At 43.7% G+C, this 27,277-nt stretch overlaps 1 protein-coding gene across 1 annotated transcript in view; it reads right to left on the reverse strand.

Annotated features, from left to right (window-relative positions):
- Positions 1-27,277, reverse strand: part of NBEAL2 (neurobeachin like 2) — a 96,174-nt gene that overhangs the window by 44,188 nt on the left and 24,709 nt on the right. Inside the window, 9 exon segments of the mRNA XM_075214174.1 lie at positions 1,911-1,988; positions 2,559-2,665; positions 3,964-4,264; positions 6,027-6,112; positions 6,366-6,448; positions 6,748-6,875; positions 6,990-7,071; positions 9,351-9,503; positions 10,252-10,340. Of these exon segments, the coding sequence (XP_075070275.1) occupies positions 1,911-1,988; positions 2,559-2,665; positions 3,964-4,264; positions 6,027-6,112; positions 6,366-6,448; positions 6,748-6,875; positions 6,990-7,071; positions 9,351-9,503; positions 10,252-10,340 (1,107 nt within the window).

Here is a 27,277-nt window from a genome sequence, read left to right on the forward strand (position 1 = left end):
TCACAGGAAAGTCACATGACACTATATAACAATACTAACCATATAAGAGATGTAACTGACAAAGTGAGATTACACTTTTAGAGACAAAAATCACATTCTAATCATTAGACACAAAGAAGCATAGAACAAATGGTGTCAGCAGTGGGATCATGGCTATTAGCCATTGGCAAAGTTACGTAAAAATTCACCTAAGGGTAAATAAACAATTCATATAATAAACACTATTGGTTTTAAGGCTATAATGGATTTAAATCAGTTATTTAGTATCTTCAAATTCCCTTCTCCTCCAGAAGTTAATGTCTTTCTCTATAAATACTGGGACAGCATAATTTTGTGTCTAAGGAAACCATAAGTAACATTTTATGAAAATCTTAGTTAGGGGCAGCGACGCTGCTGACTGATCTGGAAATGCTAAAAACTGAACATGCAGAATCGGGGTGGAGCTTTTTAACACTTCACTTTCTGGATTGCTCTATTTAGCGGGAACATTGGTCAGCAACAATGAACAAGATTACAATGAATACAGGAAACTAATAGACACCAACATATGAATAGCGTGAGAATGATATGGTACCAGGTGCTTCATACAAATTATAGATATGTGCCCAGTTTCTTTATAAATTGAGGCATTATTATTATCATCATCTTGTGCACATCAAGATGCTGTCTAAGAATACATCAATCTACTGGACCTTACATATTATAATGAAAGGACGAACAGCTATCCAAGCACCAAATCCTTCTTATTAACTTTATTTTGCATCTCAATTCAAACCTACTAATATCAATGTACGATGGGAGAGCGCCTGTCCCACCGCCAGCCTCAGACGCTCCTGTTATGTAACAGGACAGCTGAGCATTGCTGGAGATGAACTGTGCAATGTTTATGTAGATATTCCAGTGTATTTATACGTTTTATTAAGTTCTCAATTCTTTTAAAGTGATAAAAATAACAGCCAGAAGTCAGGTCTGGCGCCTCTTGTATAATGAAAGTCTAATGTCCATCTCTGTGTAAATGTATCACTCTGCTCCATAGAGGAAATGTTATGTGGAATTATACAAGACATATTAGTAGTGTTTTCTTTCTTGGTCAAAATCTTCAAAATTAACTTTTTATAGAGGACATAGTGACATGTCGGGAGAAACAAAGGGAAAAGAATATTAACTAAATGTAAAATAAGAAATGTGCAATAACCCAGCAGCAATCAGCTCTTATTAATCCAGTGATTGATATTCTAACAACAAGGGTCTGATTGGCTGCACATATCCCTCGTTAAAGAAAGAGGGTAAAACCACAAGTTATAAACCTGTGAGAGGGTTGGATACCTCCTGATAACAGAGAACAGCTGCTTGTCGCAGGCAGTAATCTTGCAGGGTAATACAACGGGTAGTTACACACTAGCAGAGGGCAGACAGTTACCTGAGGTAGGGGGTATAAGGCACATTACTAGAAGCAGTGACCCTTCCAAAAATGAACATGACACCAGATTGTAGAAACAAACATCTACACAACCATCACTAATCCTCTGTCTTTGTTCAGCAGCTGCACAACGATTAGTGCAAAACCAGTCAGACCAGTTCATGAAGGTGCGTCAGATAATCATCACTGGAGGAAACGGCTTCACTACAGTGGAAAATATATTCCCTCAGTGTGACCTGCAGCACCGTGTCCAGAACATGTCTATAATCACACAGTACCGGTTGTGTATTAGATGAAGGGCTCTGTGTCCTGAGATCTGTGTATTAGGGAGAGGTGAGAGATCTACACCCTGATAAAGCAGAGCTCTGATTGGCTACACTTGGATGTTCCTGCCAGGACCTCACGCTGACACCATTTATTTAGAAGCCAAAGCAGCACACGTTGTTACCACAAATGGCGTGCAGCCGGAGATGGGAGTACCCTGGAATACCTTCATGATATCATGCTCGGTCAGTAACTGAGTGGTCAGATCACTCTCTTCTGGCCGGAGACCACTGCTCAAATAAAGCTGTCAGAGAGGGGAGTTAGAGAGGACACGTGAACCAGGAGCTGTTAATAATACAGATACAGGAGGTGGAGGGAGAGCACAATACTGACAGGAGACAACAAGGGGTGGGGGACAGGGGATCGGGTGGCTGAGGAATAACAGAGGTGAGGGAAGGAGACTATGACACCATACAGGGATCTATGTACAACATGATACCATAGGAGTCAGCTGCAGAAACGGTCAGGTTAATAGTTACATGTTTATTTACAAGCTTGCAAGCATAGGTGTGCACACTACCCATGAGTGGCCACTAGAGGGCGCCCTGACATGGAAGACATGGGGGGGGGGGGGGGGGGGGATTTGAGGAGGGTGATGAGGATAACTGGTTAGAAACTCATTACTGAACTTCCCGGAGGACATCTCATTACTGGTGTCACAGAACTTCACATTTTTTTTAGCCTGAGGGAGGAAACTGCAAATCGGAGAAATTCTGATGGAAGAAATCGGTCTCCAGGCTCAGCGCGGAAGGTTCAGGGATCTCTCGCTCTTACGGACACTTTGTACTACAGCGCAGGTCGCTGCGGCCCCTACCTTGCTGTTTTGGATGAGTCGGATGATGTGTTCGAAGCAGTTGTTGCTGAGGAAGACGGCTTGTAGCACGGGGCGGTCGCTGCATCGCAGCATCTCAGGGATGGCTCCTAAAACCCAGGAATAGAGAGAAGAACACTGTGTACTACACATAGGAATATAACCGGCACAGGGCACATGCTGTTCATTACTTATAGGTCAAGATAACGGGTTATACTGGGGTGACTAGTTGTATTCTGGAAACCTCCACATAAAGCCGCATCGATGTCCTTATACCAGACATGTAATAATGTATGTATTATGGGAGTGATCACATTCTGTAATCGGCTATAAAACTGTGTCACTCTCTCTCACTATTTAGTGCTTCTTGCAAATATGTCACATGCAATTATGTGGGCTGAACATCCTGTGACATTATTGTCATGTGATCATTGAGAGCCAATGTCCTGACAGCTGACAACCTTCCTACAATGATGTCACAGAGTGCAGCAGTCAGCATGCTCCTCCCAGAACATGGTCTGTAATACACAATACAAGTAACTTATGTATAAGGCGTCTGCTCAGATACCTCTAACCGGCTACCGACCAGTCACAGTAGATTGACGTTAGGATGGAGGCGCTGACCCAAGTCTGGTAATGGCGGCTGTGGCGCCATTGTTGGACCTGGGATGTTGCATATAATTTATCGAACCTTCTAACAAGAAAAAGTGGAGGTGTTGCCCATAGCAACCAGATTGTATCATGTATCCAGTACATTCTAGAACATGACAGCTAGAATCTGATTGGTTGCTACAGGCAACACCTCCACTTTTACCTTTTTAGAAGGTTTTATAAATCTACCCCTGGACCTATTAGTGTAATGTGCTGAGAGGATCCATTGCACTACTGGGTCACCTCCAAAGTTTAAAAGGAAATAAAAAAAGAAAAAGTTTTTGCAAAACAAAAATGTATTAAATGTTTAAAAAAAAATATTTCCCTCATCGTACGTAGACCTCAGTTATTGGGAAGGAAAGGGGTTGAATGGTAAAATAAAAATACAATGATTGTATCAAACTAAAGCTTCCAAAATGTCATGTATGTAAGACTAAACATGTGTAACATACTGCACACGTCGTGGTCCTGCATATTACACCACGGTACCAGGGTGTCGTCATTACTACAGGAAGCCGGCTGTTGTGACATTTAATCTGAGGTTTTACAGGTCACCACTCGCTGCAGCTCTGACTATTATGTAACAGCAAACAGAGAATAAACATAATAATATAAATACAGCCAGCAGCAGCTATGGGCTCATAGCAAGGTTTGGGTAACCCAACCCCCCCCCCCCCACTGCGCAGTGGCTGCAGTACCGCCACTGCCCAGCAGAGACATCACATCCTTATCAGAACAATATCCAGTGATTACGTACGGAGCATGCTGATGCGCAGGGACAGGAGCCCTTCCTCCCACTGTGGCCCCTGGACTCTCTCCATGGAGTACAGGGGCCGGTCACAGTTGAGGACCTTGAAGTAACTGTCCAGGATGTATCTGATCTCCACCCTCCGCTGCCTGGGATTGCTGCCGTGCAGGATATGGATCATGGATATGAGACAATCCAGAGTCAGCTGCAGGATTCGGGGGTTCCTGGCGTCCTGGCTGACATACCAGCCCTGCAGGACCAACATGAGGACGTCCACGGAGGCCTGAGTGATGATGAGCAGCGCGTTGGTCTGTAATACAACCACAGAGATGTGTCAGTGTTACACAGATCTATTATCTCTAGTGCCCCTAAATACACACATGGCGGCTACAGCAGGTGAAAGATATTCATTCCTAGTGTCTTGTTTTATTACAAGAACATGAAAAGTATAAACAATTTTCATTATATAAATGTCCTGCTGGGTAAAAAAATTCTTGTACTGTTCTTTAGCTATTTCTATTACTGCAACTCGTTATATCACGGTGGGCGATGTGCCAATTGCGGGGCCCCTGGTGTGGCGCTGTGCTCTCGACATTGCGGGGCCCCTGGTGTGGCGCTGTGCTCTCGACATTGCGGGGCCCCTGGTGTGGCGCTGCGCTCACGACACTGCGGGGCCCCTGGTGTGCCAGAGCTGTCTGTGCGGCACTGACCAGAATGACAGGAGGTCGGTGTTAACGGCAGCCGGGTGCTGGGGGTCACAGAGCTGCCCCAGAGCAGACACTTCCGTACCCACCATGGTCATCCATTAATAGAACCCGCTACAGTCTCCAGGGCTCAGAGAATGGACGTCCTGGTTACTCCGCTCATTTCTAAGAGTCACTGAACCCAAAACTGCCGCAGTGATCAGTTATACAATATAAAGTGCAGTGAAGATATTACTCAGATACTGAATTTACACAACGTTCCCTATATAAAGCCAATGACAGGTGACTCCAGGTGTACCCTGCACCTGTGCGGCACTGAGAGGGTTAACACCGTCTCCTCCGACCTCATCACTCACCACAAGTGTCAGCAAAACACAATCAAAGGCTTCCGTCCAATCCCCTGGTCCTGAGGCTGTATATATTCAGACCCCCAGAATCCTCCACAGCATGAAGACCACAGTGACTTCAAAGGGGCTTCTCACCACTGGTTCGTACATGAGCTTTACTAATACATTGTGCATCTGTCTGTGTGTTTCACTATGGTCTTTATATCTTTCAGGCAGAGTTGTTTATTTTCCACCCTTGTCAACCACACAGCACAGCTCTGGGTATCCGCATCGTTGTCAGTTGTCATATGCAAGGGCAAAATAATCATCTCTGCCTGGATGATCGACATCTTGGTGAAAAGCACAGAGCTGAGCATATACAATGCACAATGTATTTAGTAATAATAAAAGTAAATTCATCTGGAGGTGGAGAATCCCTCTGACATGTCACACACAGGGCATCAGACGGTGGATATTGTCCCCTGTACAAATAAGACTACACAGCGATATTAAGACGCAGAGCACTGGGGTCTTTTTGGACCGGTTCAGCACGTTACATAGAAACACAGAATTAAATGGCAAAATTGGGACCTGCAGGTCCATCTAGACTGCACTTATTTGTTACAAATATTTATATCCTCTGCAAAAGACACCGACCCCTGTAGACCACAAGTCATATCAGTAATGATTAAAGAGAACCGGACCCCCGAGGGTCTCCGTTAGGTACCGGCCGTCACCCGAGATTACTCCATATACTCTAACACTGCGTCCTGTCCTACAGCTAAACCTGTATCCATCCCACTACCAGAACCAAGGATGATCAGTCCCGGTGTGATACTGTAACACCTAAGTGCCGGGAATGACACCGAGGGCTCCGTAAGACCATAGAACCAGGGAAGACGGCAGAAATATGTGGAAATAAAACAGATGAAGGAAACATTTAAAATCAAATGTATAAAATGGAATTTCCATACAAGTATTATTTGTAACAAGAACCTAGGTCATACGTGTATGTAGCGTGTCTCCCACGTGATCTCCTCACCTTAGAGCCGGTAATAATGGCCCCGTACAGGTGGACAAGGCGCAGCTTGACCATTTCGGGGAGATTGTCGCCATTGTGAAAGGCATCTACAAAACAAAGAGAACCGATGACCACTTTAGAAATCACAAATAAAAAACAAATCGCCCGTTGCTGGGGGCTCCAGACTAATTCTAGCAGAGGCGGCCAGGAAACGTTATTAAACACTACTCGCTTCACAATGTCTTCTGTGCAGATGGCCCTGCAGCGCTGCAGGTTCTGGTTTAGTGAACCTGGGCCAGTCTCCCAATGTATTATAGGGTTATATAATGTGATCGGACGCTGGGACAGCACAGTCATTACCTTGAAAAAAGGTGCAGAATTCAGGAGGCAGAGACGCCGGAGAAAACTTGTATTTACTCTTTTCTTTTGCGCTGACAATTTCCCTACGGGAACGACAAAATAATAAAGTCACGTTCCGTTGCATTAATCAGATGCGCCCCCACCAGTCCTCCCATCGGGTCCATCTTCCTCCACATGCTCTCTGAGCTCGATCCCCAAATTCCAGAGGTAGCAGAAGAGGAAGAGGAACAGTAGTAAAATAATAAAACAACAACAACAATAATAATAATAGTAATAAAGTAGAAAAGATCATCAATTTATATATTAAAAAAATATATATATGTTGATTCAGAAGTGTAAAGCAGCCATAATCCTCGTGATCAGTGTCCTCATCTTCACCTACCCTCCAAGCTGTCTCCGCCATGTCTGGTAGGGGTCGAAGAGACACTCACATAGGTGTAGGGCATAGATCACCACCTCCTCTGTCAGAGACTGTCTCTCCAACTGAACTTCTGCGGTCGGTCTTTTCAGCTATGGGGAGAGAACGAGTCTCCATAAACCCACAGCTCAGAGATACGCATACAATACAGGCGATGGATTGCAGTACATCCCCTGGATGTATCAGAGAGAGGAGCGGAATCTCACCTCAATGGTGGACGCGGTCAGGAGATGGATCACCTCACACACAAAAACCGGGGTCCTCTCTTTCTCTACATTCTCCAAATTCCTGCAAAACAATACATCAGTTATAATGAGAGGGACATGGTGGTGTCACCCCCAGAAACGGTACGGAACTGAGCGCATAGGACTGGGGTATTGATGAACACGTTATTACCCTCCACATAATCACTAGAGGGTACAGGTGGTGAATGGGGATTTCTAGGCCTGGCACATTTGCATGGATGGGAAATCGTTTATTCGTTTTTCAGGATATAACCAAAAAAACACCACAGGTATTTATATATAGGGACTTTCCAACAAAAACTTGCTCTGCTTCAGCACACGTTACAAGCGGGCAATCCCCCTGTGTAGAAAACCGCATGATAATAAGATTATTAATAAAAATCCCATTATACTGAGTGTAAAGACGACCTCTGGGGTTGGTCTAAACGGCTTTATTTATTTTTTTAATGAAAGTTTCTGGTTTTGTGAAAGGTCGGGATCACTGCAATGTCTGCACCCCCGAAGACCGAACTAAATGTACAATGGCAGAGTGCACACAATGTCTCACCACTCGGAGTCTAGGCCATCGAAGGAAAAGGTCTCAATACTATAAGTAACCCAGGGACTGACATGTCTGCTGTTTAGTGTCCATTACATGTGCCTCGTGTGCCTCGTGTGCCTCACGTGCCTCGCGTCCTCAACAGACTGAACCACCACTGGTTGTAAGGAAGATTCTCCTATGGATATCTCTGTACAATACTATGAATCTATAGAAACCACATAAATAAATGAACAGTCCGATCCCTGCACCGGTTCTCTAGATGATTGAGACTTAATACTGCTCTCACAGGGACCCCTTGTATCCAGCGCTGTCTGTACCCCCTGGGCAGTTAGAATAGGGGCCCCTTAGGCAGGGCCCAATAGAAAAAAAAATCTATTCACCCATGTATCAAGGCACAGCTGTACAGAATGTTTTTTAATGTTTAAACACTGATTTTTGTTGCACCAATAAATATAAACTTAATTTTATTAAAAATTATACATTTTTATTCCTGTGTGTGGTTGTGTAGGTGGGGGCCCGAGTGCACCGCTTTGCCCGGGGGGCCCTTAATGTTGCTAAGATGGCCCCCTTGTATAACATATCATTATTATATTGTGGGAACCTTACATCACATTTTCCAGGTTGCAAATCAGAATTGAGGAATAACGGATATTGGGTAAATCTTTGGTAACTACACACAACATTTAATATTCAGATTAGCAGGTACCCCCGACAGTTTGCAGGAATCATATTTAACGTCGGTCCCTTGTGATACTGACTCCATAACACACAGTGAATCTCTATAATAAGTACAGTATTCATAACAGACCGAGATACTGCAGAACATCACTCTCCTGTGTGATATGAGAAGCAGCCGCTATGTCACAAACCAGCAACGCTTCCCCGATATCAGCCGACCCTCTAATACTAGGTTTGGGGTCCACCTCTCTCAGAGCCCGGACTGGTTTCCATGGTAACTGAGGGGTGCAGAGCTCCGGCATACGGAGCTCAGTGAACGCCCCCTCGCAGTATACCCACGTCTCCTGTGTTATTATGTAACAGACAACACTGGTATTTATAACTCACACATTATACAGACTGTTTACTGAGATTAACCATTATAAGTCTGTATTACTAATGCCCAGAGCCGGAGCCTGGATAAACCCGCTGAGAGGTTTCACACACGCCTGGGATGTAAAATTCACACCATTCACTCATATTCTAAAGCGCACGCACGGTGGGGGCAGCCATATTGCCACTGCAGAGTTCTGTGGCGCTTACAGTAGAAACCCTGAGACACTAAGTGAATTAACAGGCTGATTCTTACGAGTGTGGATCCAGCTGTCTCCTTGGTGTGTGGGCAACAGGGGCACTTTACACCCTCAAATAGGGTTGTTCTCCATTGTACTCTAAATCAGCAAACTTAGTATGTTCAACAGCTCTGGTGGTGAATGGGCTCCAAATTCCCGTAGCGACGCTTCAATGAAGAAGGGCTCAGGATTATCATGGTAACCTGGACGTTTACCGTGGAGCTGCTGTATAAATGTCAACAGTTCTGTAGACTTAAATGTTTTGTTGACTCTAACGAGACTGAAGTTGGAGCCTCAGTTCGTTCTGAGCTCCCTGATCTTAATGTTCTCCCAGGTAACCCTGATATACAGAAACCTAATGATACCTGGAAGACGTCCGACACAGTCCTGAGCCACTTTCAAAACCAGCAAACAGACACCACTAAGGCAGGGTGTTCAGAAATAATAATAATAATATTAATAATAATAATAAAAATAATAATAATCTGTCACCTGCTGATAATGATGAAGAACTTGAGGAGACGAAGAGCCTGGTTCAAGCTCACATCTCCTTTTATGTCCCCGGCACAGTCACCCAACTGCTGGCTCAGGACCTTTAGGACATCTCGGGGTAAGACTGGGATTTCGGAGGCATTGTCTTCTGGCCTGAAAAAAGAGTAACACGTGTTTCAGCAAGTTGGAACTTCTCAGTTAATAGAACCAGTCATCTGTCAATACATCCTAGTGAATCATGGGGAGCATAGAGGGTTCAGAGGATGGGGCAATGGAGAGACGACAGAGGACAACCGGGTGGGAACAATCGGGGAAGGTGAACGCTTCCACACAAATAGACCAAAACTTGGCACCTTACAGGGACAGTGTACAACGCTCGCACCATAGAGGAGATCCTCGAAGGACCCCATCCTTGTCAAACTTCCAGTTCTTCCACATAATTATCAGTTTACTTATAGCAGTTACACAGCAAGGTGCTCGGAGAACAATCCCCACAACACAATTATAATACCTAGAAGTATCTGTCACTATTGTATAATACAAAGAAAACTAAAAAGTCAGCACTCGGCAAAGCCATGAAAAAAACCCAGTAATTTTATTTTATTAACAAACCTTTCCTACTGAAGTAATTGTGTTTTACCCAGATGGTGTCACACAAGCTGCATGCAGTATCTAGGTCCAGCAGGATAGTTGCTGAAACAAACAAGTGCTTAATAGAAGTCTACGCTACCACTGCTGCACCCGTCATACAGGCTGTCGTCTATCACGCAGCGGTTTCCCAACAGCATTCTGAAATATTAAAGAGCTTTCTGCCCGGCACTGGAAACCGCTCACACGACACCAACCAGACACATCATTAAACAGGTAACTTTAGTGTAACCCCTCACACTGTGACGTCTACCTTCTGGGTTCCAGAGTGTGCACGGAGATGATCTTCTCAAAGTTGGTGACGAAAGCTTCTAACCATTGCTGCAAGTAATTGAGGTCTTTCTGCAAGAGAAACAGTAAGATGTGAGCAGGGAATTCTATACTTAGACAGATCCGCATCGCTGGATTACTAACGCAACGTTTCAGCACCGTAGTACTGTCCCATGTCTGAGCTCTGAACACCAAGCTGAAGGTTTCCAGCGTACAGTAGACGTCTACAACTAATGTGAAAGACGTTATTGGCTTAAAGTGCAGCAAATCTTTTTATAAAGTAGTAACACAAACATGAGAGGCGACTGACTGTACCAGAGACATTGTGTAATACACAACTTGTTCGTGTGCAGTGTATCTGTACGGGAGAGGTAATGTCATAGTGGCTGAATTACATATAGATACAGACACAGAATGGTCATCACAAGATTAACCTCCCTCTCCCCCCACATAAAAAAAGAAGTAAAGCAAAAAGGGGTCAGATTTATTTGGGGAAGGTGATAACGGTAAGTGACGGGAGTTCTGTACAGCAGACCGGAGATCTGTGATGCAAGGAGGACTTCCTGCTCCTGACAGAGAGTACCAGCAGCCGATACTGTGGTCTTATTGCACCTTGTGTCACAACTTCTCCTAATCATCCCCACTGACATTACTGCATCTCTTCCTGCAATGGGGGGCGGGGGGGCGGGGGAGGGATTTCTCAAAAGCCCATTTATTGTTTTGTAATTTTTGGATTGTTTGTTTTCGTGAAGAAATTTTGATAATTCTGGTACTTGTCCCTAGATATTAATCTACCTGCAGTGACCACATCCGAAAAAAGGGGATTAAATGGTGGTCAGGAGACATAATCATGGAGAAGAACCTATACAGCGATGTCTCATGTGGCTGAGATATATATATTTAGTTAATAATCTGCCCTGGTGACTGTCAGTATTAGGAATCATCCTACTACGGAGGCACCTCACCTCACCAGACCTATAGATACATTTGCAATCCTGTAATAATAAGGTTACTACTTGCATTATTTATAATAGAGTTAGATCTTTATCGTTACCATCTCAGCCTCGTTGTGTTTATGTGTTTGGAGCCTTTTACCTCATTTTACATTTTTACAAAACTTTAATTTTTCCTGTTCCCTTAAAAAACATAAATTGGGGTTTGACTGTAATTATGTCTAATGGGAACTAAACAATTCAAACCTAGATTTATCTATATAAAGATCTAATGTCCTATATTCTACCTGATGACTTTATGTCCCTCATCATCTTCCGTCTTGGTCAATGCTGGGACAAGTCGGCCCCCAGCCCGTGTGCAGCAGATAACGAGGATATTACTAACACAGAGCGTCCCTCGGGGGCTGCGGATGAGTCAGGGGTAATATTACATTGACCCCCAGACTCCCATAGAACGTCCCGTCATAGGCAGGTTAAAGTACAACCGCAGTAAACCTGGTCCGTTGGGCCTATTCTTCCACTGGGCCTGGTGCTACGATCAGGGTCCCATTTACTACACCCACCTAGGCGGCCAAACTAGAGGAGATCGCTGCAGTGTCCGGGTTCCCTGTCCGGTCAGAGAGGACGACAGAAGTCCTCTCTGAGCGCATTTACCAACATGATCAATAATAATCTGACGCATGACCTGTTCATTCCATAAAGGTGGGAAACCAAGACCCAGTCTGACCATTTGGTTGCTTATGATTGGATCAGGTGGAATTATATCCTTGTCAGATGATGGTATTATTACCAATCAGTATGTAGGAGATTCTGTGTGATCTGGGATTTATACAGTCTATGTCAAAATAACCAATCAGTGGTTCACAATCTGCTTCATAAAGTCAAAGTGGCGGCTAAAACGTTACAGCATCGGCAGGTGGTAATTCATCTATATCATGGGAACGCTCTCCTGTTACATACATCGTTATCTATCACACATATCATCTGAGGACCATCTCTATGTTATATACAGACAACGACCTCCGACGTGTGGTAAGACCCCTCTGCTCCATACAGGAGACCCTATCACAGTGTCGTCATCTCCTCCACAACGTATCATCTCATGTCTGTAACTAGACCCAGATCTGTGCGTTTATCTCCAGATCTTCCTGTAACAGAGTCCTCTGATCTACATCACAACCGGCAAATTAATCTCAGCTGTCATTGTGTTCAATTAGGACTAGACTGGGGGATCCCTGAAACCAACAGAACACAGCTGGGGGCACGGGGGGATTACTGCACCCACATATAGTATTATAATTATACTTCTATGTAGAGAGATAATATAACACACAATGTTATGGGGGAGGAAGTCTATTACAAGGATAGTATTACTGAAACACTACATATCGCAAAACTAGATAGATACATTGTAGCCCATCCTGCTAATTACAATACATATTCGCTCACATCTGAATGGTCTTTGTTAATAAATAGAGTTTTGTACAATACAAGATTTCACTACTTCCTGTTACAACGTGTCCATAGCAATCTATAGCCTGAGCAGCTGCCATTTACATTACTAAAACATAGAGGTTAAAGTTTCTCTGAACAGAATGATTACTAATAGGTGAATAGATTTATACAAACCCTGGCAGCTTCAGCCAATTTTAAAGGACCACTGAACCTACGTTACAAGCTGCTAATTATACATTATATATTGCAGGAGATTAGTAGAACTACAGATAGCTGAAACAAGATGAGGTACAGATACAATGTTACCCCTGTCACGGTTACACATATAACGTATAATGTCACATTGTTACATGAGGCCTTTTCACATCAGATTCATCTGTATCTTGGGTTTGGATAGCTTTAAGCCCCAGGTAGAAGCTTACACACACTTCTTGTATTACAACCACAGCCAGCACTGTACAGCGCTGGGTACACCAACAGCCCCATGCAGAGTTATTCTGCAGCAGGACAGAGATGGGGTTTGATGGTGGGAGCCCCGAGCAGCTGCCTTACAATGATCTCCGCTCTGATGAGGACGACTCCAGGTAATAAACTATTGTTTTATCCTCAGTGAACCTACAGGACAATAATTACTGCAAACAACAACCAGGAACAGTTCCTCAGAAACTCATCACTCTCACAACGACTCTGAGCAGGATGCCGACCGCTCATTAGTTTCACTATGTTTTCACTTCATGTACAGATCTGTCACAGAGGATTATACACAGAAGCAATGTGAGATATCTGGTACACACAACGAGAGACGATGTATTGTGCAACCAGAGGACCAACTCACAGCACTGATCGTCTGTCTTCTCTGCAGCTGAGCAGCTCAGCCTCCACCAATAAGGGGAATAATACTTATAGAGTTATATCTTCCTTATAACTCCAGATTATTATATAGAATATAACAGATCAAAATCTTAATGCAGAGATGTTTTCTGTCACCATCAGCTTTCAGATCCCAGTGATTATGCTGCATTGTGAGATCTCATCATATTACACTGGATCAGTGAGTAAGATATCACACAGGTACTGTCTGGTGAGCCAAACATGGAGCGTTAGCCTGCAGAGTCCGAAGCACCAGAACATATCACCAAATGTAGACTTGCACAACGACTGTGGCCCTCAAGGCCCTTGCATGGGCCCTAAGATACAGAGACTTTACAATCATACATGTGAAGTCTTCCAAACCATGAATTTCCAATGGTCTGATTGGAGGTAATTACTAATGAGCCGGCGCAAGCAATGGTCCCCGGGAGTCCCGTCCCCCCAGAAGACCTCAGATTGGCTTCCTGGCGTGTCCGCCAATGAAGATACGATGACAGGAAGACTGATGTGTGTGGAAAATATCCTTCCCGCGCGTCCTTATCTGAAATCTTCCTCTACTCAACGTTTTACCTGTATTTGTGAATATTGATCTTTTGTAACAATCCATTGGGCTGATTGTGTGTTTAGGAGGTCACATTATCATCACAAAAATGCAAAAAGGTGAACAGATTCCTGGACACACTTTAAGCTCAGAGTAATAATAATAATAATAATAATAATAATAATAATAATAATAATAATAATTGCAGGACAGAGCAGACTAACAGATTGATGCTGTTCCTGTAAGGACACTTTACCTGGTTATGATGCAGGGTAATCGTCCACTCACTGGGCCCCATCACCTTATCGGCCCAGTTACAGAGAATCACCCCTGTGGATGAGCGCACTGCATTGGGGACCCCGAGCCTGGGGCACGAGCCAGAGGGGGACCGGCAGCGATATTGACAGAACAGAGTGGAGAGAATGAAGTGTTTGCACCGAGCACCAGGAAATGCAGAGTCAGAGGAGTCATCACAACACTTCCTCTACTATCTCTGCAACAAAACCACCAGGCACACGGCGAGGAACACGAACTTCCCACCCTCTGAGCTTACAACACAGGGGCTCACCTGGGTCTGAGCCAGTCCACCTACGGGCCAGAAATACACATCTCAGACTTCTACAAATTCATCATTGTAATATACTGCTACCTGCACAACCTCACAAACACCACAAGCAGCGGCCCCTTCATTGGTTTATCCTTTATATTTATTTTACTTTCTTGTAACAGTTTATTCTTTATTTTGAAATGGCTTTTAAATATCTGAGTATTAAATAATTTTAAAAGAAAGTGCATTCATTACGTGCACTTAATATTTAATTACTTATCTAAATATAATTATTTATTTAATTAAGATCTCCTTCAGTTTCAGTAGCTAAGTATATTTTGCCCTGATGACAATGGACTCCGCGCCTGCACACAGAATGCAGCCTATGAAGACAGGAGGAACGAACGACAAAAGGTGTCTCATACCTTAGTAACCACGGAGCCGGTATGTAATATTCCTAAGAACGCAGACGACCTTCCAACATTTACACAAATGAGCCCCATCCCCATTCCAGCCAAACCCGGTACTTTCTGATGACGCTCTGGACGGTCCACGCTGAAATTTGAACAGTTGGGAGGTTTTGTCTGCATTTTGTGGCAGGGGTCAAGATGGCACAATTTGCGCCCCACATGCCACTTGATCCCCCCTCTGGGAGAGCACCAGCACCCAACATACAAACTCCGACAATAAATAAGCAGGCAGGGAGCAGGTACATCAATGTATTCATTGCAACACACAAGCAGGAAAAAACAAAAACAAAACGTGCATTTATTTTACCAACCCAGGACAGCGATCGACTACATTACTTACATAGTGCGCAGCTTATAAAAAGGGGTTACATTGCTTGTTATTGACTTAACAACATGGGGCAATTGTCCTTTTTGCAAAAGTTGTTAAGATGGAGACCGTAGAAATGAAAGTTTTGGGGCCAATTCAATTCTGTCGAGAATAACAAGGTTTTACCGTTAATACAATAATTTCAACGGTGGATTTTTACTCCCGGCTCCCTGAGCTGCGAGATGAAATTCAGGCTAAAATTACCGTATTAATGGTAATACTGTTAACGCCGCGCTATTCGCGGCAGAATTGAATCGGCCCCTTAGAATTTCTTTCACCAAATTACTTCTCCAACAAGCCGACAATCATTCCTTGTAAATATGGCTAAAGATTCTTTGTTTCTTTTTCTTTCACTTTTTTTTCTGCCACAATCACGGAAGTTTCAGGCCAGAGAAGCAACATTTAAAGATCGTCGGAAACCATTATGAATCCTCCACCATATGTAATAAAGATCTTTTCTTCTTGTGTTAATTGGCTGTTAACACATTATTATTTTTTTCGCATTACACAATGTTTTGTGAACACGGTATAATGTCTATTTTGTATGACCCTTTTTAATTCTAAAAACAGGACGCTCCCCTGTCTGAGAGATGCTGGGTTTCAAGGTTACCACACGGTAAATTCCAGCAATTATTCCATCATTTTACATGCTAATTTATCCACTAGGGGGCACTAGTCCGTTGCACTGTTCCCTCGTGTTCCGCAAACGACAAAGGTTCCCTGTACTGAGAAGCAGGAACAGAAGTCACGTATTTATTTTAAAGACTTTAGAGATGTCAGTGTTACATGAACAACTGTATCTTTCTCAGATCAAAATAAAATGTGGTTAACGGTTTGTGTCAAGGGACCCGAGAGACCTGCGCAGAACTGGACACAGGAAACATTATAGAGAAGGTTAATAGGAAATATTTCTGAGGAGGAAGAACAGCTGGAAAATAACACAACAGATATAAAGTGGTTTAAAGAGCCACTAACACAGTTCACGTAAAAAGGCAACTTGCAAAAGGTACCCGTACTAAGATTAAGACATGTTGCATCGTACCTAGCTCAAAACCAACTGTTACTGACCACGTCTACTGGTGTCATCTGCCACCAGACACTCGCCAACTGCGCAATAGTTGTAGGAGAATTCGGCTGCCACCACCAGGCGCCTTCACGGCACCTAGAGCCACGTACTTCTGGGGGAGCTGGTATAACTGCTGCAGCGTCTCTTTGCTGTGGGTTGGCTGGTACCACCTGACCACTAACTATGGATCAGGACTGCTGGGTAGTGGGCAGAGTATTGACACAGACGTTGAGTTCAACACAGGACAGCCGGGGAATGGATTAGAGTGTAAGCTCTTATCTTTTGGTCACAGGATACAGCAGCCAATAGACGTCAGGCAGAATCTTCAATCAGTGATGTTTATTGCTCCAAGTTCCTTATAAGGACCATTACACACTAGTTGGAGGTACTAGTGATCATACAGAAGTACAGATATTAGAATATATTACATGGTCAGGGCTTTTTATATACAGTTTCTGACGCACATGTTAGTAGGGGTAACCCAGCCCCCTGATCCTAGCTGGCACCACAATGTCTGAGATATTACATCCGATGTTTAGCATCAGGATTTAATATGCTCTCTAAACTTGGATTTAAATGCAATTTAAGCTTCACACAATTTACATCAATCTGTAATTTCCTAAATTACTTGCTGTTAGGTTTACGATCTAAGATAAAGGATGAAAGTCTAACGACCCCCTCCTGTGCATTCAGATTAAAAGAGGTCATGGTCACTCACAAAAGAAAAGGCCTAATTGACATGGGATTACCTTTCTTCCATTCTTACAAAAACCCATTTCCTCCAACATATGCCTACTGCATCAATACATTCCTAATACAAAAAATCAGTACATTTGCACTAATATACATCAACACTCTGTGTCACTAATTGAAATTAATTTATACAATAAGTTATTTTTAAAAGTGATCCAGCCACAGGGACTCATCTTTGTGCTGATCTTCACACTTAGAAAACATAAAATATCCAGGTTTTGCTGAACAGCTGCATTCAGAATTACCGTATTGATGAGGATTATCTTCCTTTTCTGCACCGTAACAATGAACGTTCTAACAAAAAGATGGCTAAAGATTTCTCAAAAAATATGGAATGGGATTCATTTGAAATAGAAGGTGGCCAGAATTCAGCAGGAGATCTAGGAGGCTCTAGAAGAACCATGTTGGCCTCCAACATTCCACAACCACCTTTATTCATTCCCCTTTTTTATACCTTGCCCCTTCTGGAGCCCAAGTATTATTTGGTCAGATTCTGAAACCCTCCAAGTTTAAACTTGTATTTCAGCAACCATCGTACCCGGGACTCTTCTTACTCCTGGATAGACCAACATATTCATTGTCTTTCAGTACTAGACCTCTACTACATTGACCTACTCTATGCTGGGAACTGACCAAATGTTGCTTTCTCTACAAATATCCAAAATCTTCTCCAGATCTAGAATTTTCCACACATCTGAAGAACAGATTCCATTCCAGACACAACCCAGATCCACTGTTTGCCCTCAATCTCTACGTCTACCAGATATACCAGTTTTGGGACCAGGATCTTGGGGATGTCATCACAGAAAATCCCTGGTCAGATATCCAGTATGCTGCTTGCTGGGAGGACTTTCAGTTGTATGACAACTAAAGAGAACATGTTTGAATTGAATGGAATTGAAGATGGCATGTACTCTGCAGGGGGTACCAATCTAAGTTGGCACGGCTCGACTGGTCACAGATCTCGGAGCTTTGTTTAAATGTTTCCTATAACTAAGACTCAGGGCTAGATTTACTAAGCTGCGGGTTTGAAAAAGTGGGGATGTTGCCTATAGCAACCAATCAGATTCTAGCTGTCATTTATTTAGCACCTTCTACAAAATGACAGCTAGAATCTGATTGGTTGCTATAGGCAACATCCCCACTTTTTCAAACCCGCAGCTTAGTAAATCTAGCCCTCAGTCTTCCATTCTCCTCGACTACCTTTCCTACTGGCTCTTCCTGTGTCTAGTCTCGTCCTACTATTTTTATTGGTTTCATTTTCGCTATACACCTGTAACAACATATTATATTATATTATATTACCCTACACCATACTGAAACCAACAAAATAAAACTGAAATCAAAATATACACAGAATGAGGGCACCATTGTAGACAAGATTATTATCCACCTCAACACAAGGCTTTGTCTTTGGAGATCTATTACCACTAACAATGTCCATATGTCCCTCATAAATTAGCCTCATCTGAAAGGGTTTCCATTCTAATAAGCACCTGAAAGGTTCAAAACTACTCATATCTACTTAGATTAAGAAGAATTGGACAATTTCAGTCCCTTATAGAAACTCATCTAATACACAAAATTGAACAAACAAAAAAAAAACCACAAAAAATACCAAAGCTTTGAAAGAATAAAAGAGGTAAACAAAGGAAACTGTAGTTGGGTTAATGTTCGAGGCAAAGAGGCAAAACGCCCAATGTGATAGAGATCTGATGATCAGACATAACGGTAGGAGGATGTGGTGGTTCTCATCTGCGTGGGACCTGTTAGATGTGTTGTTGTTTAAAAGGGACATATCCGTGTGTGGAAGAGAATATAATGCTGACTACTCTCCCAACACACACACACTAGTAAGGTCTCGTGTGATACAACGTTTCCACTCTAGAAATGACACTATGGTCTATTACTAACATGATGTAGGCTGGTGACCTCACTACGACAGAGGAACAAACGGTGACTGTGCAGGGTATGGTGGGGACTGAAGGTCAACGAGAGAACCTGAGGCTGCATAAACACATGGGGAAATCCTTAATGAATGCACCTGTACATGTACTAGATCATGTGATCCCGAATGGGGACTATTTAGGATTTGGGGTAAAATTTGTTTTCTTTTCAAATGCTCCGTCTCAATGGTGCATATAACAATCACAGATACGTGGGCGCACGCTCTGCCACAAGAGAGGACCATAGGGATCACAATAGGGATTCAATCTGATCTGTCCCACTGTCTGTGAGACACATTATAAAAGAGGGTGCGTGAAACATAGGTGAGCCGAGTTTGTTTGTCTTTTAAATCTACCTCCTCAATCGCTTGAAATACCTGAAATCTAAATTACTACAAAGTAAATTAGACAAATGCTACTGTATTTGATGTCTTGGGGGCACTGAATGCTACCTTTGTGCGTTAAATGGATACATAAAAATGGGGGGTACCCGAAATATCTCACCCTGGGGAAGAAATCCGTTAAATATTGTAAAAAATGTCCAAAATTTAGATATCGGGTCTCAGCCTGGGGGGTCTCAGCGCTGGGGGGTCTCGGTGTTGGGGGGCTCGGCACAATTCCTGCTTCTTAGACAATGTGAACATTTTCTCAGACACCCTCAGTGAGCTTTAAAACCCTGCAAAATGTTGCACACAATACACAGGAATTCTGCACGTTATCAGTTAAATGTTTCCACTGTAAACTTTCCATTTCATTTTATAAACAATATAATATAATCCTCTCTCAGTTCTGTTTAGATTCAGGTCTGAATACAGCAACGATTTTACACTGAGATATAGAGAAAGCTGGTAGGAATATGCAGAGAGAACTCTAAATCTTTAACCTCAGGGAGCTTCATTTTCAGCCCCCAAACGGTACTGTAAAGATCGGGAGATCCAAAATACTGAGATTTCCCTGACCACAAGTCATAGGGAGGGCGATGTGTGGTTTTGTACAGGGTCACTGAGAAGAATAACATTGCAGACAACGCGTTTCTCCGACTTCTCGTTACATCCCACCTACAGAAGGCGACTTTAACAAGACTCTCTCACCTTATTGGACAGGAGAATAACGCCTCTCCTATTCGACTGGTTGGCTCTCACTATTTGAATATAGTGTACCTAGCGCCAAGTCCCTGAGACACAATGCGTCGAGCCATGGCTTGGCGCACACATGCTACGGGGTCTGCGGCTTATTCCTTCGGGAATGGAACCGGCCCGCTTGGACTTCACATATCCCAATAAGCTTTTATTTACTTCTGGTACACATATATATTGGTTTTAAAAGTCAGCCGTGAAAAATAAAATTGTCTACGCTCAAGAGAACCCCCTCTCCTTTTAAATAAAAATTGTAAAATGTGTGGAGTTTTTAGGTCCTACCCACAAATAAGAAAGTGGAAAAAAAAATTAAGTAAATGGTATAAGTTGTCTTATACCATCTTTGTGCGCATTAGATTTCAGCTGACATGTAGCAATTAATGTGTATTACCACCTTAGCAGCAGAACAACATTTGTCACTTTAAAACGGCTGCAGAGGAGGGCGGCACGGGAAGGCCAATCAGAATTTACAATCTTGGTGACCGCAGCTTGTGATTGGTCCTCCCGCTCACCCCTCCGCAGTGCCCCCCGGCCATAGAGCCCAGGAATAAGAGCTGCCTATAGCGATACAGCACTATCCTACCTGGGAGTGTATGTCTGAATACATAGAAGACTGAGCTGTCACAAAAACCCCACATCACCCCTCCCCCCCTTTATTATAATAGGACTTGAAAGTCAGCCAGGACTACAATTTTGTTTTGTTTTTTACTTTCTTGAAACAATGTTGCAGTTTCCCATCTACAAAACATTTACACTTCCCGCTGCAGCAGTCAGCAGACAATAACACCTGCAATGATTGTCCTGTCAATTTGGGAATATCTGCTGAAAACGCAGTGTGCTACCTTCATCAGAAACAGTGAGAAAGTATGTGCGGGGAGAGACCTCGAACTGTACATAAGGAAGCAGCACTGGGCCCCCTTGTAGGCAGCATGTCGGCCTCCACTCCCAAGATCTCGGGGCTCTACAGCTACCGTCATTTGCTCCAGTCCCAGGCCCCCAGGTGCGCGGCTCCAGTCCCAGGCCCACAGGTGCGCGGCTCCAGTCCCAGGCCCACAGGTGCCCGGCTCCAGTCCCAGGCCCACAGGTGCCCGGCTCCAGTCCCAGGCCCCCAGCTCCAGTCCCAGGCCCACAGCTCCAGTCCCAGGCCCACAGCTCCAGTCCCAGGCCCCCAGGTGCCCAGCTCCAGTCCCAGGCCCCCAGGTGCCCAGCTCCAGTCCCAGGCCCCCAGGTGCCCAGCTCCAGTCCCAGGCCCCCAGGTGCCCAGCTCCAGTCCCAGGCCCCCAGGTGCCCAGCTACAGTCCCAGGCCCCCAGGTGCACGGCTCCCAGAGAGCATCGCTGACGGCATGTAATTAAAAACGTCACAGCGCTGTCAACGGAGAGGAGCTGAAAGGAGACGGCAAGAAGACACAGAGGGGTAAGTAAAATACTGCAGGGGTTCGATGGAACCGGGAATGGGGGATGACTGTAGAGAATGGTGTAGGAGGTAAAGTTGGGTAGAGAATAGTTCAAAAATGAGGGTGGGGCGAGAGAAGGAAGCAGGGGGCCCTGCCTGTTACATTTGCACGGGGCCCCGCAATTTCTGGCGGCAGCACTGCCGGTGGAAGGGTATTGAAGATACTGAAGACATGTTTAATATTAGAGGACAACAAGGAGGCGAGAGCTGTGTAGGATTATAGGATTACTTAGTATTTTAGTATCAGTGAATGGGGCAACCATCAGACCTCCTTATTAGTCTGGCTCCACAACTATCCTTGACCGACATCTGAAAGTTTTCCAATGTATAAAGCGCTGCAATATTGCAGAGCGCTGTACAGAAAATATTTAATCATTCACCTCACTCCCTGTCCCAGCGGAGCTTACAATCTAAATTCCTAGCCACACAAACACACACAGAAGGGTTAATTTTATCACAAGCCAATTAACCTACCAGCATGTTGCAATAACTACAAGAATGAAAATGTGTCATTAACAGCAATGTACTTCTACCAGCCGAGTGCTATGTGCGGAATTCTGGCCCAGTTACAAGTTATGGTAATAAGTAACGTCGCTGAACGCGGAGTGTAAGCTGATGTTCATGCAGTGTGAGATTACCGCCCTTTCTAGAATTATCTGTTGCTTGAAAAAAACTGCTCTGTAACAAAATGACAGAATTCATCTGACATTCGTGGACATCACAAAACGCTCAAGATAACCACGTCAGACCGTTAAATCATCATGACATGATATCATAACTTGGTGGTTTACCGCGGTATTGTACTGAAGGGATACAGAACGGAAACAGAATTCATGAGGTGCAACCTATCCATTCACTACAACATTGATGCCTGAAAGCAGTCACTAGATTTTAGTAAACGGATATTGGTTCGACTAAAGAAAAATAAAAAAATAAAAAAAATATGGACGCCTTCACCGCAGTAGATGCTCCCATTGTGTGTGTGAGGTTTTTTCCTCACTACACTGATCTGCATCTCAAAAGCTGCTCAAACAGACCATAAATTAGGATTTAAAATGTGCAATAAGAAATAATTTGCATTAATAAGAATACAAAGGCAATCAGACATTGGTTTTCTGGAGCGCAGACAGAAATGTCACACACTTTGATCCCACTGGCGGGTTGCTTGATCCCAGTACAGAAGTCACACATCACGTAGAGCGACTGGTTGTATAGTACGAGCCGTGATCCTCATGAGTCATTACCCAAACCAGTTCTTCCACCTTCACCAGCAACACTGCGTCTCCACTTCACACACTATCCTGGATGTCCAGGAGCAGCGCGCTCTGCACATGTCAAATGAGCAGCGTAAGAGGCTCTGCCAGCAAGGTGTTTACCTTGGCAGCACGTGGCCGGCGGCTGCCGCTCCCATGGTAACACTTCAGGGCAGGCTTCAGGCCTACACCACAACCACACTGTAACCGTCTCACTGCCAGAGAACAGAGGGGTGCGCTAACCCTTTCAGTGCCGCTAGGAATACTCTACAGACGTACTCCAAACACACATATACTACACTGGGCTGCACTCTAAAACGTATTATTATTATAGTTTATATAGCGCTAATCATATTACGCAGCGCTGTACAGACATCACTCACATCAGTCCCTGTCCCATTGGAACTTACAGTCTAAATTCCCTAACATACACACACACATAGACACACACTTAGGTTAATTGGCTTCTGACAATATAGATCTAACAGTATGTTTTTGGAGTGTAGGAGGAAACCGGAGCACCCGGAGGAAACCCACACAAACACAGGGAGAACATACAAACTCCAGACAGATAAGGCCACGGTCAGAATTGAACCTATGACCCAGCCCTGAGAGGCAGCAATGCTAACCACTCTTTCACCAAATGGTGACCAAATTTGTCCACAAACATATCAGCAGCTATAGAAGGAGACACTTTAATTACTGTTCAGAAAGGATTCCCCCCCCCCCCCCCCATTTAAAATAATAGTGGCAAACGCTAGAGAACGAGAATAATAAATGTGGGATAATGCCATCCCTACAGATAAATGTATGTATGTGTGTAATATATATATATATATATATACATATATATATATATATATATATATATATATATATATATATATATATATATATATATATATATATATATATATACATACACACACACACACACACACACACACACACGGCCACATACAGACATAAATCAGCTGACAGAGGGTCAGACAGATCACAGTAACCTTGCAGTGTATTCCCTTTAAAATGTTCCTAATAGGCTGCAGAGTTGAGTCCTCTGTCCCCTGTCCCCCCCCCCAGGCTAAAATTTACCAGCCCCCCCTGATTATTCCTTATAATACACATTTTCCTAATGGACACTGAAGTGGTGACATCAGAATTCACCATTTATGGAAATATTTGTTAGAGGGATTTAAACATACATCAGCGTTACTTATGTACTTATAGGTGGGAACAAGGAAATAGTATAAAACATCTTAATTTCATAGGGCAGTCACCCCCCTTTCCCCCTCGTTCACCCCCAAATTTATCTAGAACGCACCACTCGCTAACACTTTACAGATACATTTTCCTCTCTTGATAGCAGAATATAGTAATATAATTGGGTGGAGTAATCAGCACTAGAGGGTTATAAGCTCCTCAGGGCACTGATCACAAACCACAGAAGAGCCCCCGAGAGTGTTTCCCCACCAGGCTGAACACTTGCAGCAGGATTATAAGGAACAGAACGGTTCTGTGCTTCTGTGTGTACAGAGCTCAGGGGTGCACACGCTGCACAGTGATGTCGGGCATTCCTCTCGGCCACCTCTGGGCTCGTTCTCGGTCATAGACTAAGAACATTCCGAACCTGGTTTACACCCACAACTTTTGCATACCCCACCCCTATTACATTACCCATGTCCTCTGCCATTAGGCCACCTCCAGGGTATTATATTATGAGAGGATTATAAAACCTGAAATTTGATTGACAGCAGAACTCTGCTAGGACATAAAGGGGATTTTGGGGAATAGAAAGCAAACAATGGAACTGTACCAAACGGTGAGCTCCAGGCCATCACGGAAACTAGGTAAAAAATTAAATATAAAAGAATATATTTTTAAATGAGGATGGCACGGTCTATATGGAACAATGAATTAAAAGGGCACTCGAAGATTGGACCGAAAGAACTTCGCACAACAGGCCAAAAATACACAAAACAAGAACTGTCAGCTTGAGGGGGAAAATAAAAATATCTAAAAAAATTACTAAACCTCCCTGGGTGACTTTTACTCTTTTGTACTAAACAGACATATTGCCGAGCCCTCGTTTCATATCTGAATTTTAAAAATGCTGTTGGAAAGGTCAAATTGTCAGATATATACACACGGAGTACTCAGCACTTCATAGTGTTAATATAAACATTTCAGTTTAAACATCACACAAGCGGCCTTCACAGCTTGTGCGTGCAAACTCTCCGGATCAACAAGCGTCACTTATCCCGCGGCTCGCCATTAATAACCAATAATAACGTATATCAAACACATAAACCTTCTCACCTGAGCGCCAACATTTTATTTTTCCCCTGGATACATCTGCTGCACCAGTGATATTAAATTGGTTATTTGCCATAATGCAAAACTACCTCCTCTTGATACACCTGCCCCATACATGGGGCAATAAGCTGCTTCTACTTAGTATTCGCACGTCTCACAATCGGCCTACCCCCTAAGTACACTTTACAGCAGAGTCAATGGAAGTCTAAACAGAAGACAAAGAAAGAAACCCATAATTCTGTAACGGTTATGTTAGCTCCACTGTAACATATATAAGTCTGTTTTACGGTCACCTATAAAGGCCACCGCGTCCACCCACAATGCACTCAGGGGCAGGCTGGGCGGAAGGGGCTACTTTGGGCTGAGTCACTGGGTCACCTGTATTTTTTCCTTTAAATTAGGCTTCTGAGTCAAGAATTTCCCCCCGGTCTAAAATCTGCCTCCTTCCCCTGACTGCAGTCACCAACCGCCGTATTAATACATGACAGGAACTTGCTGCACATTCAAAATAACCACAGAGATCGCTCAGCCCAGGGAGGAATGTATCACTGTGATACAAGTGACCGCTGGGTTTACTTCTCATCCACCAACATGTGACGGAAACGCTAAAATAAGCGACCTCTAGAACCTCTGTAAAAACGCACGCGGGGCGCGGTCTCGCACGCACTGGGAAAGAGGGTAAACACAGCGCCATTAGTGGCGTTTCATGGATATTTTTTCTGTGTTTTCCATGCTTTGTGCTTTTATTAATACAACAATGTATTGTTACCGTGCAGGAGAAACAGATTGTGGCACATTCTTATATTTTAAGCGTTGGTGTTATAGCATTAGACCGCAGTGGTGGGAACAAGCCCACAATTAATCATTCTATTTTTAATGCGGTTTACACCAACAATTTAGCAGTTGAAATGCTCCTTAGCAGCGTATAGGTGTGAATAAGCCCTAACCTCAGGGAGAAGCTTCTTTTAAACATTTAAATTACTTGTTTTTTCGAGCCAGAAAGTTTAGCGCCGGATGTTGCTCTGTGGTTCGAGTATTTCTATAAAATGTCTCAACTGATTCATCCCTAATCTTCCTCCAGGGAATCACCACGTCTAGATACATGGCTGTATTCACCTACTGTGGATCTCAGAACACAAACACTGACTGTTGTGATGGAGGACAGTCCTGGTATTGTCACCCTGTGTATTATATATGTTCCAGTGTCTACATGTTTCGGGCATTATATTGTACTAACTTGTGCGGTTTATTCAGTTTAATGACGGTTGTGAAAGCTGGTTCACCCGATGGCTGAACCTGTGTTGTGAAGGCCGCTCTATTGCAGCGATGTTGTCATAGGAAATGGCCACTTCCTGCCAGCTCTGAACTCGCAACAACAAAAGGAACAGACAAGAACTTTTTCTACCAGCGGCCGGTGCTGGAAAACCACCAAGTGTCCACCCATATGGGCATGCTGGGACATGTAGTACCATAACAGATATAAAGTGCCACAGTTTGACTGTAATATAGAGAAATGCGTTTCTGGAGCAGAGTCAGCTATGTGCAGTGTTTGGTGGATGTTGGTGCGTGACAGAGGTTACTGCCCTCCAGTCTCCGCACAGCGTTCTGCTTTCACCAAGTTGGCCCCTTATCTCTCCTGTCCCCACGAGGAAAAAACATTAAGCTCCACTCTCTCCTCATACAAACGCTGCAATCCCTAGGGCTTCAAGACACTGTTCTATCCTGGTTCTCATCCTACCTATCTAATCGCTCTTTCACTGTTAATTTCTCTGGGGCCACCTCTGCTCCGCTTCCCCTATCAGTTGGAGACCACAAAGCTCAGTCCTAGGTCCTCTGCTGTTCTCTATCTATACTGCCTCTCTTGGAAAACTAATAAATTCCTTTG

This window comes from Mixophyes fleayi, chromosome 5 (assembly GCF_038048845.1).
Source record: "Mixophyes fleayi isolate aMixFle1 chromosome 5, aMixFle1.hap1, whole genome shotgun sequence".
Taxonomy (NCBI): domain Eukaryota; kingdom Metazoa; phylum Chordata; class Amphibia; order Anura; family Limnodynastidae; genus Mixophyes; species Mixophyes fleayi.